Source organism: Eretmochelys imbricata, chromosome 10, assembly GCF_965152235.1.
Source record: "Eretmochelys imbricata isolate rEreImb1 chromosome 10, rEreImb1.hap1, whole genome shotgun sequence".
Taxonomy (NCBI): Eukaryota; Metazoa; Chordata; order Testudines; family Cheloniidae; genus Eretmochelys; species Eretmochelys imbricata.
Window position 1 is genome coordinate 4,307,841 of NC_135581.1, and position 16,842 is coordinate 4,324,682.

A 16,842-nucleotide genomic window follows, 5' to 3' on the forward strand; every position below is an offset into this window, starting at 1 on the left:
TTTCGTGCAAATGCAAACCTCAGCCAAGCTAGTAAAAAAAGAGAAAACAACATAGGCCGGGTGGCATCCTATCAGACAGCCAATTTGCCTCTCTTTTTAAAATCTTCATTTAGTGCAAGTACCAGCACAACATGATACTGTATGGTACAACATGGACCTACAAGAAAGAAGGGATTGTATTTGCATCTCCCTTCCCCACCCCACTTCTGCTCAAAGATGGGATATTTTGGAGACCTCTGTGAGCTGCTGTTTGTGGGTCCAGGAAAAATATCTGAAAATCAGAACAGTCTTGATTTTCATAGAGATGGGTGACAATATTAGCTCTTACGTATCCTGTCAGATCCCATTAGCCTCCAGATAGGCAGACTATGGAAGACCTAAAGTAAAGGATTAAGCAGATCCCAAGTAACTAAAATGAGTAAAAACAAACAAGGGCTATTAAATTATACTTTACTGATAGATTTTAACCTCTTTCTTACTGCACAGCTAGTTACTTGAGCTAAAGCACACCACCAGATGCTGGCCTACGCACCTGTTATGTCCTCTCTGAATAGGTCTAATGAAATATCATCACTTAAAGAAATGTTACTGCTGTTGAATAGACACTGTGTCAGTGTTGCACAGTGAAAGGGCTAAAGAGATATCAGGAAATGCTTCTCCCCAGGCGATCTGTTTGACTGTGTGAAAGCCCTCATTGTTTGGGCTGAACAGAGCACAGGAGACGACAATACAGGACTGGTGGGTGGGGAGGGGACTCTGAGATTCTTACTCTGTCCATACCTAGAGAAATGGATGAGTTTGGACTGAGTATGAATAGAAAGCCCCAGTCCTGTGATGAGCTCTGCGTGGGGTCAGGGATCCACCTGCCTGGAACTTGTTGCAGGATCGGGGTCTGAGCTCAGGATTTGGCCAATTTATGTAGCAGTATATACACGGAATATGTTGGCTGCCCTTTAGTGATAATTCTAAATATAGTGCTGCTAAGTACAGGAAATCACACTGCTGAGAGAGGGGAATCTTCCCTGCCCTGGGGTAACAAAGCAATCATAACATCCCCTTTGGGAATACCAGGCCTAGGCCCCTGCTCTTGGGGAGTTGCCAGCAGGGCAGGCGTGCATGAGAAAAAAAAAACTCTGGAGGTAGTTAATTAGGAATGTAGTTATCTAGTTGGGAGTGATGGGGTTGCCTAGGTGTAAATGAGGGCAGAATTTTGTCTTCATATATTGTGCTGTAGGTAGCAATTGTAATTCCCTCTATTCATGTTCGGTTTGTTTCTGTGGTAAATTAAGACACTGGCAATTGACCTTTACTACATCAACTGTTGTTAGAGTCAGACCCTGGCCGATTTGCTGAGTATGAAATGAATATAGCGTTGAATGAAGCCAGCAGCTAAATTTGTGTCTTCAGACTGATAAACATCTTAGGTATTAGACTGTAGAGGTATTTGGTGACTGCCTCGTTGGGCTGCTGATCTGTGCTGAAGACTTCCCATGGTCTGTAACGTTCCATGTTAATGTCTTGTAGCTTGTAGGGTAGAACATTTAATGGCTTGAGATATTCATTCGGCAGATTAAACCAGCACATTTGAAACTGGCTTGAAATCAACAGTCAGTTCCACTTTGGGTTGGAGAATAAGCTTGGGGAAAGGGAAACCTGGTACTGGAATTACTGAATAAACAAGAGGGAGTTGTAGTGTAGTGAATGTAAATTTACCCCTTTGCTGCTGGGCTGATTCCCTTAACCTCAACTTTATGCGGCTATTGTAAGAATTTGTCCAACTTCCTCCAAAGGGGTAGTGGTTGCTATGCACAGCTTGAGTTCATGATTGTGACTTTTCTAGTTAATTCTCATAGTTTGCTTTACAAAGTACATATTTGGCCTGTGTATGTGCATGTTCTTCTTATGGTTTCCTTCGTCCACCCTCCCCCATGTCGTCCAATTGTTAGTTCCTGCCATTGGTTCTTGCTTGTCTGGATGAGAATGTATGGACATCAAGGCAGGGCCTCGCTTTCACTCTGGGTTTGTGCAGCACCGCACACAATGCTGTACAAACCCTGACCGGGCCCTCTATGTGTGGCCATGACACATATTAAGAATAATAATGAACGCCAAAGTGGGGCAAAACTGGAAAACATTGTGTATCTCTTAGCTGAAAGAAGGACAATTATAGTCTGGGTGTTTTATTTAGCAAATCCTCGTCAGCAGTTTTCACGGAGACTTGAATGCTTTGACGCAAAGGCTGGGGACTACATTTATAAACTTAAAAATCTGTCCCTTTAGGGAGATCTTTTCCTCTGTTACTGGAAATGGAGGAAAAAATTATTTGTGAATTTCCTCTCTCAGGTCTGCGAAGACTTTGAGATTATCCATCCATCGGCGAGATACATAATGGTCTTTGTAATTCATATAATTCTTTTTTATTTCTAAACACCATATAGCAGATGGGCCCTGATGTAACAAGCTGCTGTCCTGAAATCTGTAATATACATAGAGATGATCTAACTGAAGTCCAAGGATTCCCATTGTCTTCAGTCAGCATTGGCTCAGGCCCATACCCTTCTGGGTTTGAAGGTAAAACTGAATCCTTTTTGTTTCTTGCCTTCCCCCAGTCCCATCGCAAGTTTTCAGCTCCCAGGCATGGCCACTTGGGCTTCCTCCCTCATAAGAGAAGCCGGCGTCACCGAGGGAAGGTGAAGACCTGGCCCAAGGATGATCCCAGCAAGCCAGTCCACCTGACAGCCTTTCTGGGCTACAAAGCTGGCATGACGCACATCCTACGAGAAGTTCACAGGCCAGGACTGAGTAAGAGGCTTTGATTGAATCAGCTAGTTCGAGTCCAGGAAAGAATAGAGGGAAAAGTCACTTATGGCCGGCTGGGATGGGTTTGGAAATGGGTGATGGAGCCCTTCCTCTCTAACCTAGCCTAGATTTGAAATGGCAGTTCACCAATGACCAAAAATAATCTGGCAGCTGTTTAGACGTTCTCAGTGCAATTCCTACGTTATATCAAAGGGCATCAGCACAGCTGGTATTAGTTAGCTCCCTGTTGGCAAAGAAGCCAAGCAGTGAATGGCCCATGGAGGGATAACTTCCCTTATACTCTGCATGGGGTCCCAGCGTTTAGGTGGGGAAGTTGTGTTGCTTTCTGGGCAGTAGACAAAGGTAGGTCTCCAGTTCTGTGCAATTGGCATCCCCATCTGCTCTAAGCTAATTTGCTTTTATAAAAGACGGAGACACCAGTTGACAGCTGCCCTCTGCTGGGACACAGTGTAGTTGAAGGTGCATTGAGCACCATGAACTTGGGTATCTAATAAAGAGAATTACTGGCCACCCCTGGCTCCCCTGAAAGAACCTAGTCCTGTGAGACGCTGAGCAGTCAACTCACATTGAATTCACTGTTACACCCTTTGATTTCAGAGCTTTCCAAGAGGGAAGAGGTGGAAGCAGTCACAATAGTGGAGACCCCGCCTCTGGTAGTGGTTGGGCTTGTGGGATACATAGACACCCCCAGGGGCCTGAGAAATTTCAGGACCATTTTTGCTGAGCACCTCAGCGATGAGTGCAGACGCCGCTTCTACAAGAACTGGTAAGACTCTCTCAGCGCATGGATTTCCTGGCAATTGTAACAGCGTCCCCTTTCCCCACCCCCATGTTAGCCACAAAAGGCTCCCCGTAATGTATCCACACTAGAATCCTTCGCCCATCTGCAGCCGCCTCTGGGGTGAAATCCAGCAGCTGTTTAATTGTGCACAGCTGTGCGACACAACCGTTTTGGCTTCTGTGAATAAAAACGTGTGCACACAAATTTCTGATTAGTGTAATAATAGTACTGAGTTATTAGTCTCGGTGATGTGGCAGCGAGTTCCACAGGTTAATTATCCATCGCGTAGCTGAGGCCAGATTCTGCTCACCGTTGTAATTGGTTCACCAAAGTAACTCCATTGAAGTCAATAGAGTAATTCCAGGTTTCCGGGGGTGTAAATTAAAGCAAAATCTAGCCTGTGGCCCTTCCGCACCATTGTAGAGCTTGACTCCCCAAATCTGGGAGCGGCAGTGGGGAAAGTGATCGCTTGAGTCTTTGTAATTGAGCAAACTTATGGCTTTAATAGTTGTGTAGACATGCCTTCAAATCTGGCCCCTAAAATGTCCGTGATCCTCACTAGAGAGACTGGTTTGTCTCATTTCTATTTAGCTCTATTTTTGCTGGTGTATTTTAACTTCACTAAGTGAGCAAATCAGTGGGCATCAACTGGAGTTTCTATAAAAAAAGCTGCCAGAATTACAAGTGCTGTCAGTCCATTAATGTCCTTTCACCATTTCCTACTCTGAGCTCCCTCTAATGGTCTCATGTGTTCACGTCAGCTTGGTGCAATGAGCCATGGATGCATGATGCTTCCAATAGCATGCCTTAAGCACTTAAGCAACCTTGTCACACATGTTGCACTGTGTTTCTGAGATTCTGTGCTTCATTATTCCAGTCTCCAGCATAATTAAAAGGCTCCTGTCCTTAGGCACAAGAGTAAGAAGAAGGCCTTCACCAAGTACTGCAAAAAATGGCAGGACAAGGACGGGAAGAAACAGCTAGAGAAGGATTTTGCGGCCATGAAGAAGTACTGCAAGATCATTCGAGTCATCGTCCACACTCAGGTCAGTACTTCACACAGGGTGTGTGGCTTGACCCCAGTAGCCTGTTTGAGTGGGGTGAGGGCTTGGAAGCTGAGAGTAACTAGCAAGTGGGAATCAGGGCACTTCTCATCACTGGAGGGGAATGGAGGGTCTTGTTGGCTGGGAGGGGGATGGGGCCTCTTGTCACTGGTCCGGGGATTGGAGTAGCAGGCAGGTTAGTGGGTGCTGGAGATGTGGGATGTGCATGCTGCAGGAGGTGGATGCTGACCGTTGCCGCCACTTACCAGAGAGCAACCTTGTCCATTTGAAAGTGCAAGGGGGAATCCAACGGGCACAATGGAAGTCTCTACACTTGGATTCTCCCAGGAGCCTGGCACTGACACCCCGACTCCTGTGGAAGGCTTGGGCCTGGGGTTTTCCATCTTCTTGCTGCTGCTCGGGACCCCGGAGAAGCCACAGGGCTCGCAGTGGGAAGTGCCAGAGGCACTCGCAAGGTCGTTGGGAGGGAGCAGGCATTGCTCCCAAGCCCCTCAGTGAACGGTGTAACGCTGGCACCCGGCAAGGGTCAGAGGCCCACTGATGAGTTCATCTCAAATTAGCAACTGGTGTCAGGTGATGGGGTAAAAATAACCTGTGAGCCTGGCTGCAGGGAAGGGCTTGCCAGGTGCCAGAGCGACTGGATACTCAGGGGCTATTTGAATTTGGATCCTTAGGGAGCTTTCAACTCCTCAGAGCCCAGGAGGATCTGGGCTGGCCCGAGGGCACAGAGGCCTCCCTTTGGGCTAGTTCGGGCTTGTCAGCTTGCCACAGCAGTTCTAAAGTTGTGTCTGGCCTCGTGACGTGGACAGGCCGGGCTGCAGCCATCACTACCAGCTGATTTTGAAAAGTGGGATGTGACACCGCGTGAGGTCGCTGGGAGGGAAGATGATGCCGCAGCGCTGCCTTCTAGCACCGTGAGGAGGGGATAGTCTTGGGGAGCCTGGGGCTGGTCGCATGGCCGTTTGTGGGATTGCATCGGTCTGAGCTGCATTGGTGGGGCTGGCAAGTGCTGCTGAGGCTGGGGAGAGGAGAAGGCCGCCCACGGTGCAGAGTAATCAGCTGGAAATGCAGGCCGATAGCACAAAACGCCGCTGGGCTAGTCCCCAGCGTCTGCCTCTGAATAGTCCCGTTGGAGCTGCTAGGACTGCCCCTATAAGTAAGGGCTGGAGGGTTTGGCCCTGTGGTTGTATCCATGCTGCTGCTGCACAGCTGGTGAGCTTCAGCGACGCACACAGTTCCCACAGATAGGCTCCCGTTAAAATCCATCCAGCCCCTGGGCTCAGAGGATTCTCTGCAGCACTCCACAGTGAATGCTAGTTAGCAGAGCCCAGTTTCCATTTGTCTGTGCCTGGCTGCCCCAGGAAGGGTGGGCTTCGCTCTGTTCCTAGCCACACCGCGTGCTTGGTGAGTGTGTATGCTTAGTGTGTGTGTGTGTGTGCACACAGGGGATGTATGCGTAGCGAAAGTGTGTGTGTGCTTAGTAAGCGTGTGCGCATGCGTGTGCTCAGTGAGCGTGCGCACTGGGTGTGTCTCACTCGCACAACAGACACTTCATGGCTTGATGGGTTATTTTTCCCCATCAGGGTTTAGTTTGTGGGGGACCCTCTAGGATTCTCCCTCTCTCGGTTGCATCCTCTCTCTCTCAGGCTGACTTGTCCCCAAGCTGCAGGGGCTGGAGGCAGCTCCCTCGGAGTCCTGTTCGTGCTGCTGGCTGGATGGGGTGGTAGGAGAGTAAAGCCAGGTGCCACCTGCTTGCTTCTCTCCTTCCCAGGGCGAATGGACCCCCCACCGGTGAGTGCTCTTCTCCCCCTCCCCAGCCAGGAGTCTGCAGCCCTGCTGAGATATAATAAAAGCATAAGAGACCCTGAAATGCCACATCTAGGGCTTCGCTGCTGGGGAGACAGCACAGTGAGTGGGTGCTTTACGTACACCTGGGTAGACAGATTAGCTAGACTCAGGCAGACTGAACTGCAAACAGCCCGCTTGGGTCCAAGCTGGCCCTGTCTCCTCCCTGGGAACATATTGCCCCTGGGAACACGTTCACACCCACAGGCCTGGTGTCATTTCTTGGCCTTTGCTGCCCAATGCAGATGAAGTTGCTCCCGCTGCGTCAGAAGAAGGCCCACGTGATGGAGATTCAGCTGAATGGAGGGACAGTGGCCGACAAGGTGGACTGGGCTCACGAGAAGCTGGAGAAGCAGGTCTCTGTGCACGCAGTCTTCAGCCAGAACGAAATGATCGACGTCATCGGGGTGACCAAGGGGCGCGGGATGAAAGGTACAGGGGGAGGGAGGGTCCTTTGCCATGGGGCTTGGCATGGATCCTCTGAGGAGGATGGGCAGAGGGGTGCTTACACATTGCGTGGGTATTGTGCTGTGAGGCCTCCTTGATGCTCCTGGGGGAGGCCATTTTCTAGTGGGGTAAGCACAGGACGGGGAGTCGGGAGACCTAAATTATAATCCCAGTGCTCAGACCAACTCACTCTGTGGCCCTGAGCCAGTTGCATGCCCTCTCTGCACCTCAGTTCCTCCATCTGTAAAATGGAGATAGTGACACTGACAGCTATGTCAAGTGCTTCAAGATCTGTGGATGAAAAAGCCATACGAGTGCTGAGGACTTAATATTATTATTAATAGTCATTATTTACTAATCTGTGATTGTCAAGGCATGGCTTCTTGACCTCATCTAATTAATAGTAATTCACAATTAAACACAGTGAAGAATCTATGCATCATTGTGAATAATTAACATTGATGCATAAAGCTTCACCTTGTGTGACATCCACAGGAGAACAGACTCCACTTTATTTTGACTGTACATTTCTTTAAAACATTGTTTTTAGTGTTGGTGAAATGCCTAGTTCCAGAGGGGTACAACAGAGGCAGTGGTAGTGCGAGCATCCCACAGACAGTACACGGCAACCCCCCATGTCCTGGGGGTCCTCTTCCGGAGGACAAGATGGGGGTTCATTTCTCACTCCCTTATTTCATCATCCGAGATGATCGACGGGGGGGTGGACAATTAGTGCCAGTAGAGGTGGTCGTCCTCGAGATGTAGGCTGAGCAGCAGCCAGACACAGAGGCCCCACACCTCAGTTCACGAGGGACACCAAAGAGTCGCTGGGTTTGTTCCCATACGTCTGTTCTCTTTTTAGCAGATTTGGTTCCGTTTACCAGGTTCAAAATGCCCTGTCATTAGTTATGGGCTTAGTTCTCATGGGAGCCCGAAGGGCACTTGGCCTGCCAAAATCTGAAGTAAACAAAATAAGGACGAAAGGTCATTTCAGTGCTGACAAAACCAGAGTGTGTGTGTGCGCATGTGTGGGGGACACACCGTAGTCCAGTCAGTTCAATGCGAAGTGAGTACAGTTCTGTCCATGGGCCCCCGATTCTGAAAATGGCTGTTTGCTTCAATCTGACCCACCGTCTTCTCATAACTTGAGATGCAACATAAGACAAACCCCCCAGACACTCGCTCTGATTTCTGGCTCTGAAGCACCACCACCTGTCCCCCTTGGCTCCTCCTATAGTATCATCCCGTCCTGCTTTCCTAGGGGTAACCAGCCGCTGGCATGCCAAGAAGCTCCCAAGGAAAACTCACAAAGGCTTACGCAAAGTGGCCTGCATTGGAGCCTGGCATCCAGCCCGGGTGGGCTACTCCATTGCCCGGGCTGGCCAGAAGGGCTACCACCATCGCACGGAGCTCAACAAGAAGGTATGACACCGATGTGACACCTCCCTTGGGCCTAGTGCAGTTTCTCCTCCTTTCGAGCCCCCTTCCCTCTCCTCTCTTGTACTGAGCCATCTCTCTGTCATGCATGTAATTTCAGGGCAGGAGGGAATTTAAGGCTTTGTTTGGTGATGTTATTATTGTTGATTATTTTTATTACCATAGCGCGTGGGAGCCTGAGTCACTGACCATGACCCCATTGTGCTAGGCACTGTCCAGACACAGTGGTCCATGCCCATGGGCAGGGATGTACTCTATCCATTGCCTGCTGACAACATCTGAGATGAGCCTATGTGTTTTATCCCAACCTGGCATCTCTGTTTTTTGTGCTTGGTTGGTGACACTTTGTTTGTAACCGTGTCCTAAAGCCATTAACTCCATTTCAACCTGGGCTCTCACCCAGATTTACCGTATTGGCCGTGGGGTCCACATACAAGATGGCAAAATAGTGAAGAACAGCGCCGCAACGAACTACGATGTCACCGAGAAGACGATCACACCACTGGTAAAAGGGCTAAAGAAATAGGAAGTGTTGGGGCTGGAGCTGGGACTTCTGCATTCCCGACTCTGCCACTGACCAGAGACATGGCCTGGGGCAAGTCACTTAAGGTTTCTGTTGGGGAAAAGTTGGTTGGGAAATATTTTTTCTGGCCACATGAATTTTGATTTTAATTCCTTGTTTTGTTTTTTTTAGTAACCAAAAGTTGCAACATTTTTGCTTTTCCACATCCAAAAAACAACAACAAACAATTGTTTTCAGCTGGCATTTTTTGCCTTACAGGCTTTTGGTTTGTCAGCAGAAACCCAGAAAAATCTCATCCAAGTTGGAAATGTCAGTTTGGACAAAAAGTCTATATCCCATTTAAAAAAAATGGTTTTGAACAAAAGATTGCAGCCCCAGCTCTATCCTCTGTGACAGCTTGCCCCCGTGTAAAATGGGGGTAATAGTATTTGTAGACCTCACGGACGGGCTGCACTGCGTACGATAAGCGCAAAGCATGTTAATGGTTAGTTAATAAGAAGGATGATTAATAATTAAATAATAAATACCCTGCTTTGCTATAGCAGATGTCACTTCCTGATGCAGATCTGTTAGCCACACATCTCACCGCTGCAATCTTGTCCTCTGTCTTTTCCTGCAGGGTGGATTTCCTCACTACGGTGCAGTCAACAATGATTTCATCATGCTGAAGGGCTGCGTCATGGGCACTAAGAAACGGGTGCTCACTCTCAGAAAGGTAACCCCCCCTTCCCCCCTCGAAAGTAAGTGCAGAGGCTGTGCTTAAGGAAGGACCTCATTTTGTGAGTCATGTAGTGATTTTCCAGGGGGCCATTTCCCAGAGAGGTGTGTTGCCAGGCCATTCTCACTGATATGGTGTTTCCAGTTTCAGATCAGCCAGTCTCGTCTCCCTTAAGAACTGTTTTGCCATTTGTTGGAAGCGGTCCTTGAATAATCTGACACACTCTGCTACTTCATTTCAGTTCCAAGTGCGAACTGAGAGGCAAGGGCACCTAAAGTCATGCTACTCTGGGTACTTGTGGCACCTTAGAGACTAACCAATTTATTTGAGCATAAGCTTTCGTGAGCTACAGCTCACTTCATCGGATGCATTCCTTTTTCATTCCGATGAAGTGAGCTGTAGCTCACGAAAGCTCATGCTCAAATAAATTGGTTAGTCTCTAAGGTGCCACAAGTCCTCCTTTTCTTTTCGTGAATACAGACTAACACGGCTGCTACTCTGAAAGCTACTCGGGGTGTGTCTCGGAGGAAACCACTGTTGCTGGAGTGATTGGCTAATGGACATGCATGAAATGTCTTAACTCCACCCACATCAAAGCATGCTTTCATCTTTCTGGTTAAACATAAGCCTAATGTGTTGTGACTTTTGCTCTCCAGTCCCTTCTAGTGCACAGCAGCCGTCGGGCTCTGGAACCCATCGAACTGAAGTTCATTGATACCACTTCCAAGTTTGGCCATGGCTGCTTCCAGACTTCTCAAGAGAAGAGAGCTTTCATGGTGAGTTAATTCTCTGCTGGCTTTGCAATCAGAGGGCCAGGTTCTCAGCTGGTGTGAATTAACCTTGCTCAATCGATTTCAAAGGCGGCTACACCGATTAACACCAGCTGAGGACCTGACCCAGAAAATAAAGACCACCAAATCAATGAACAGGACTGTCTTGCATAAAGGGCAGTTCAGCTGCCAGAAACAATGCTACAGAGGGAACATGATGGTTGAGAGAGTCATACAAGCTAGCCAAAGCCAGCAAATAATGTACCATATGGTCAACCAGTTTGCACTCACAGTGCATTCAACAAGCCGTTAAGTTGGTAGCATCTTGTTGGACATATGGTGTCTTTCACTCCTAATTGTACATTTCTTTGATTTGATTGGACTGCCTTAAACTTTTAATGTTTTTAAAGGAAAAAGGTCAGGTCGGATTTGGCCTCATATTTGGGATTTTGTGTAAATAAGCTTTTCAATACCCAAATCATATACATTTTAAAAATCTCAGCAGAAACGGGTTTATAAACAAAAAACCAGACAGACATTCCTTTATAGTGTTTGCAGCCTACCCCGCCACCGCCTTGTGCTGTGGGATAAATCTGAAAGTGAAACTGACTAGATACTAAGTGGACCAGATCCTCAGCCAGTGTGCATTAGCATGGCTCCATGACTTCAATAGTGCGATGCTGATTTACACCAGGTTTGGATCTGGCCGATTGAGTATTAGACTAGTCAGTTTCACATATGTTTAACTTCTCTCCAGGTAAGAAGGACTGGCTATAAAACCCCTTCACACCACTCTCGGGATGGCTGGAGGTTAATGCACAGGGCTGCAGCTTCGACACTGACCACTCCTGGAGATTCTCCTTTTGCTCATGTGCTAGGGGGCTGAGCTTATGGAGCAGGAAGATATGAGTTCTGTCCCTGCTGTCACCTCTGAGTGGCCAGGGTGGCAGCATGGTGACATTGATTAAGTCCTAAGTGGCCACAGAAATACTGCTCTATTAAACCCATTATCTTGAAGCAGCTGAACTTCACCTGTCGAGGGCTGAGCACCCAGAACCTTCCCCACATTTTAATTTAATTCAGTAACATTTAGCTGGGCAGAAGCAAAACAATAGCCCCACAAAGCACGGACCACCATTTTCTCCCTCTCTTGTAAACTAGAAGAGCTGGGACCCCGTCCTCAGCAGGTGTAAATCTGTGTAGCTCCATTGACTCAGCTGAGAATCTATCCCCTTGATGGTAACCCAAACCAGAAACCCCTACTCCAAAATTCTGCTCAGAAGGAGTTGTCATATGCAACCTCCTGAAACAGGATTGTATAGGAAATTCTCCTGACACAACCTCATCTATCTGGTCACAGTCATGATGCTATAATGTAATCAATATGATTACTTTACCACTCAATCTTCCCAATCACCCCAGGCCAGCTTGCTGGGCTCAGTAGCAAACCAGTCATTGAAGTTTTCCATGCTGCCCAGCTAAGCAAACTGCCAGTCCAGGGACAGGCAATTCATTACCCCCATTCCTCCAGGGTTAGGAGGGTTTCTAGAGACCACAGCTAGACAGCTGCTGCCGTTCAGGAGGAGAGCTGAGAATTCGCAGCCAGGGAATAGAAATGAGCAGCTTGTGTTGCAAGCCTTGTGCAGTGAAAAGTGGTCACATCTGAATAGAAATTCCACAGCATCCAGCTCACCTACTGCCTTTCTAGGTAACACTTGGGGAAGGCTTGTAATGTGGATCTTGAACTCATCAGCTAGTGGTGATGGGATCTCTTCTTCTCACCTGTTCATTTGTGTTTTAGGGCCCTCAGAAGAAACAGCTGGTGAAGGAGAAGCCAGAAACCCAGGAAGAATTGTAGGGGATTGAATTACACATGGCCACTGTAACCTGGCACCTCCAATAAAGGGACTTCAAACCAGGCCTAAGCTGTTCTGTCTTCTTCTGGTGCCGTTATTAATAAGCTTAAACTAGTCCCTGTTTTCAGTGTCTGGTGTAAGAGGAGTTTGGTATCAGTCAATCCCAGAGTCTTCTCCCCATGTATTGAGATCCACAGGGCTGCTGAGAAGACAGTCATGGGGGAAACTGGTCCAGTGAGACTCTGATCCCTGTAGATGCCTTTTCTTAGCTGAGCTGTATAGGGGTCTGTTGGGGACTCAGGGACAACCCCTAGATCCTGCCCTCTAATTCTTTCGTGCTGTCTAGGGAATGGCCATTGGCACTCTGAGATACAAGGCATCAGTTGTGCACTACCCTTGCTGGCAGTGCAAGGAGAAGCCGTTTTCCCCTGGCTGTTCCCAGAAATGAGATGACCGCGCAGCTCCACGCAGGGCTCTTTACAGTGGGCATAATAAGCCTGCTCTGGGATTCATTAGCTAACTGCCCCTTTTTAAAGTCAATCGAAGTTTTGCTATCGACTTCCATGGAGGGAGGCTTGGGCCCAAAGCCTGCCCTCAGGTCACCAAGTTCTCCCATCTTTCCTGCTATACTGGGCACAGCCAGGAGTGGGAGGAATCCTCCTGCAAGCTGCAGAAGAAGCATGTCAGAGGCACTCCTGCTCTACCGGGAGCACCAGCTGGGGGATTTTATCTGCAGCTGAGATGCTGCCTTTGCTTTTTCACTCCCAGGTGAGACCCCAGCTGACCAGGCTTCCCCTTCCTCCTCAGTGCCTGTTGGCTGGCATCTGTTTCAGGAGAGGAAAAGAAGAGCTGGCACAGACGAATCCTGTAAGGCCTGGAAAAGCCAGGCATGTCAGCAAGGCTGGTTCTGCCCTGCCTCGTTTGGGCAGGATGATTGCATCTTTCATAGATTCCTAGGGCAGAAGGATGGAAGGGTCAGACAAGGTATTGGAGAGGATTTTTACTGTGACTGATTCACTAGTATCAGTCACAGTCTGCTTCTGGCTACACTGATCTGTGAATCCAGAGTGACTCCACTGACCTCACTGGAGCTACTCCAGATTTACACTGCTGTATCCAAGAGCAGAACTTGGCTCAGCATGATCATATGCATCATGGCTTTGTGTATGTGACCAAGGACAAAATGCAGACTGGGTGGAAGTGAGTACACTTCCTATAACTTCAGTGGAATGCATATTCACGCATTCCAAGGCCTGAAGGGACCATTGTGACCATCTAGTCTGACCTCCTGGGTAACCCAGGCTAGAGAACTGCCCCACAATCATTCCTAGAGCAGATCTTTTAGAAGAACATCTAATCTTGATTGAAAAATTGCCAGTGATGGAGACTCCCCCACTACCGTTGGTAAGGTATTCAATGATTTAATTACCCTCACTGGTAAAACTTTACACCTTATTTCCAGTCTGGATTTGTCTTGCTTCAACTTCCAGAAAAAAGGGTCCAACAAGGAGGGGATACTTTTTTTTGGAAGTTGAAACTAGATGAATTCCTTGAAGAACCTGCTTTTCCTGGACAGCAGCAGTGGAGAGTAAGAAGTTCCCCAGGAAGCCTCGTCCCCAGCTCCAGACACACTTGCCCAGTGCTACTCGGTGCTGGTTAGGCCTCAGCTGGAAGACTGTCCAGTTTGGGTCACCAAGGTATAGAAAGGAGGTGGAGAAACTGGAAAGGAGCCAGAGGCAAGCGACCAAGATGATCAAAGGGGTGGAATGCAGCCATATGAGCAAAGGCTGAAGGAAGAGGGTGTGTTTAGTTTAAAAAGAGGAGATTAAGGGGGGATATGAAAGCGGTCTTCAGATACTTGAAAGGCTGCCATAAAAAGGATGGAGAAAAGTTGTTCTCTCTTGCCAATGCGGGCAGGACAAGAGGCAAAGGGTTCAAACTACAGCACAGCCAAGTTAGATTAAATCTCAGGAAAAACTCCCTAACTGTAAGAACAGTCGGCCAATGGAGCAGACGCCTCGGGTGGTCGTGGAAGCTCCTTCACTGGAGGTTTTCAAAAGGAGGCTGGACGGCATCTGTCTGGGATGTTTAGACCCAACAAATCCTGCATCTTGGCAGGGGGTTAGGCTAGATGGTCCCTTCTAACCCCATGGGTCTATGAGCTACTCATCCCTGGATCTCAAGGTGGTGGTGGGGGAAGTATCCATTGTACAAATCGGGAGATGGGGGAGTTAGAAGGGGCTCAGGATTGTGCCAGTTGCAGAAGGAGGGGGAGGCTCCCATTGGTACTGATTGGGAGGGTAAGAGAGATGTCCTTTCATGCAGGACTAGTCTAAAGAGATTTGTGCTCACATGCCTCAGGAGGGAGGTGGGGGAGGGCTCTGGCTCCCTCCTGCACTGTCGCTAGCTGACATTTTACCCAGCTGATTACAAGGGAAGACAGGCAGGAACTTTGCTGCTGCAGGGGCTCATGAGGATGCAGCTTTGTCCATCTGCGTTGCTGCTTGTCACAGGCCTTTGCTGGGGGAGATGAGAAGTGAACGTGGCTGGGACGGCGTCATCACCTGTCACAAATCGTTACAGAGCCCCAAGTCGGGTTGGCACCCAGTTAGAACAGAACAAAATGAGCAGAGAACAGGAGAGGAGACTGGCTCGTTATTCTCCGAAAAGGACGCTGAGCAATCAAAAATCTCTCCCTTGTGTTTGAATGACAGGTGTCCACCCTAGCGTGGCCCCTCAGAGCCATGATCATAAATTTATAGATTCCAAGGCCAGAAGGGATCATTATGATCATCTAGTCTGACCTTCTGTAGAACACAGACCAGAGACTTCCCCCAAATAATTCCTAGAGCAGATCTTCTAGAAAAACATCTGATCTTGATTTAAAAATTGTCAGTGATGGAGAATCCCCCACAATCCTGGGTAAATTGTTCCCATGATTAATTACTCTCACCATTACAAATTTACACTTTATTTCCAGTCTGAATGGTGTGAGGTTAGGCCACCATTTGAACTCTGTGATACTAGCATGGGAAGAGAGAAGATAGCCCTGGATCTGTTCAGAGGACTTCAACCCACTTCACAAAGTCGTCAGTAATATTTCGTGACCACTCCATAAAAGGTAGGAAAAATATTATTATCCCCATTTTACAGATGAGCAAACCCAGGTATATAGATTGGAGAGTTGGGAAATAGCCAAAGCTGGGAAGAGTTTGTAAACTAAGGGCTGGGGGGAAAGCCGACAGGTTTGGAGGACCATGTGGGGACCTCAGACAGACACATCCCTTGGTGGTGGTGGGGGGTGTTGAGATTTATTAAAGGGGATACTCTATATCTTAGTAAGGAGGAGAGGATAGAAGTTGGTAAAGTACAGGTAGGAATGGAAGAGAAACAGTCAAATAAAAAAGAATCCCATTCAGTTACATCACATGAAGGCAGACAACTAAATATTGACACATTTTATAAGTGCTTGTATACCAATGCAAGAAGTCTAAATAATATAATGAGTGAATTTGAGTGCCTGGCATTAAAGGAGGATATTGATACAATAAGCATAACAGAAACTTGGTGGAACAATAATAATCAATGGGACACGGTAAAACCAGGTTACAAAATATAGAGGAATGACTGAGCAGGTTGTGCTGGGGGGGAGTGGCACTATATGAAACAAAGCATAGAGTCAAACACAGTAAAATCCTAAATAAATCAGACAATACCACAGCATCTCTATGGATAGAAAGTCTATGCGTGAACAGTAAGAGCATAGCGGTAGGAATTTATTACTGACCACATGACTAAGATGGTGATGCTGACTGAAATACCTGGGAAGATTACAGAAGCTACAAAAACAGAAAATCCAATAATAATGGGGGATTTCAACTATGCCCCTATTGACTGGGAACATGTCACCTCACAACGGGATGCGGAGGTAAAATTTCTAGACACCATTAATGACTGCTTCTTGGAGCAGCTAGCTCTGGACCCCACAAGGGGAGAGGCAATTCTTGATTTAGTCCTAAGTGGTGCACAGGATCTGGTCTAAGAGGTGAATATAATTGAACCGACTGGTAATAGTGACCCTAATGTAATTAAATTTAACTTCATGGGCAGGGGGAGTAATACCAAAGAAACCCACCACAGTAGCATTTTACTTCAAAAAGAGCAACTACACAAAAACTAGGAGGCGAGTTACATGAAAATGAAAAAGAACATGAGTGAAATGCCTGCAAGCTGCATGGTAACTTTTGGAAAACCTCCGTAATAGAGGTTCAAACAATAGGTCTTCAAGTTAAAAAATAGTAAGACCACCAAAAAAAGGGCCACCGTGGCTAAGCAACACAGTAAAAGAGGCGGTTAGAGGCAAGAAGACAGGGTTTCAAAAGTGGAAGTCAAACCCTACTGAGGAAAATAGCAAGGAACATAAATTCTGACAAGTCCAGTGTAAAAGTATAATTAGGCAGGCCAAAAAAGAATTTGATGAGCAATTAGCCAAAGACTGGAAAACTAACAGCAATTTAAGTACATCAGAAGTAGGAAGGCTGCCAAACAATCAGTGGTTCCACAGGATGATCGAGGTGCTAA

General features: G+C 47.5%; 1 protein-coding gene across 2 annotated transcripts; it reads left to right on the top strand.

Annotated features, from left to right (window-relative positions):
- The first annotated feature begins 1,438 nt into the window (after positions 1-1,438).
- RPL3L (ribosomal protein L3 like) lies at positions 1,439-12,276 on the top strand. Of its 2 annotated transcripts, XM_077828277.1 has the most exons (10): positions 1,439-1,493; positions 2,610-2,802; positions 3,418-3,586; positions 4,512-4,647; positions 6,756-6,942; positions 8,219-8,379; positions 8,798-8,899; positions 9,537-9,632; positions 10,292-10,411; positions 11,163-11,907. In XM_077828277.1, exons 1-10 carry the CDS (start codon positions 1,491-1,493, stop codon positions 11,289-11,291), a joined length of 1,296 nt encoding a protein of 431 aa, XP_077684403.1. In that variant the 5' UTR covers positions 1,439-1,490; the 3' UTR covers positions 11,292-11,907. The 2 variants fall into 2 exon arrangements, with proteins under 2 accessions (XP_077684403.1, XP_077684402.1); XM_077828276.1 differs by lacking the exons at positions 1,439-1,493; positions 11,163-11,907 and adding an exon at positions 12,207-12,276 and having other exon boundaries at positions 2,442-2,802.
- Positions 12,277-16,842: the final 4,566 nt, after the last annotated feature.

What these genes read in the sequence shown, in the direction of transcription:
- RPL3L (XM_077828276.1), top strand. Translation starts at nt 2,442, where the DNA reads ATGGGCCCTGATGTAACAAGCTGCTGTCCTGAAATCTGTAATATACAT. An exon ending in GAGTCATCGTCCACACTCAG is followed by an intron (nt 4,648 to 6,755) that starts GTCAGTACTTCA and finishes TGCCCAATGCAG; the next exon opens with ATGAAGTTGCTCCCGCTGCG. An exon ending in GCACGGAGCTCAACAAGAAG is followed by an intron (nt 8,380 to 8,797) that starts GTATGACACCGA and finishes GCTCTCACCCAG; the next exon opens with ATTTACCGTATTGGCCGTGG.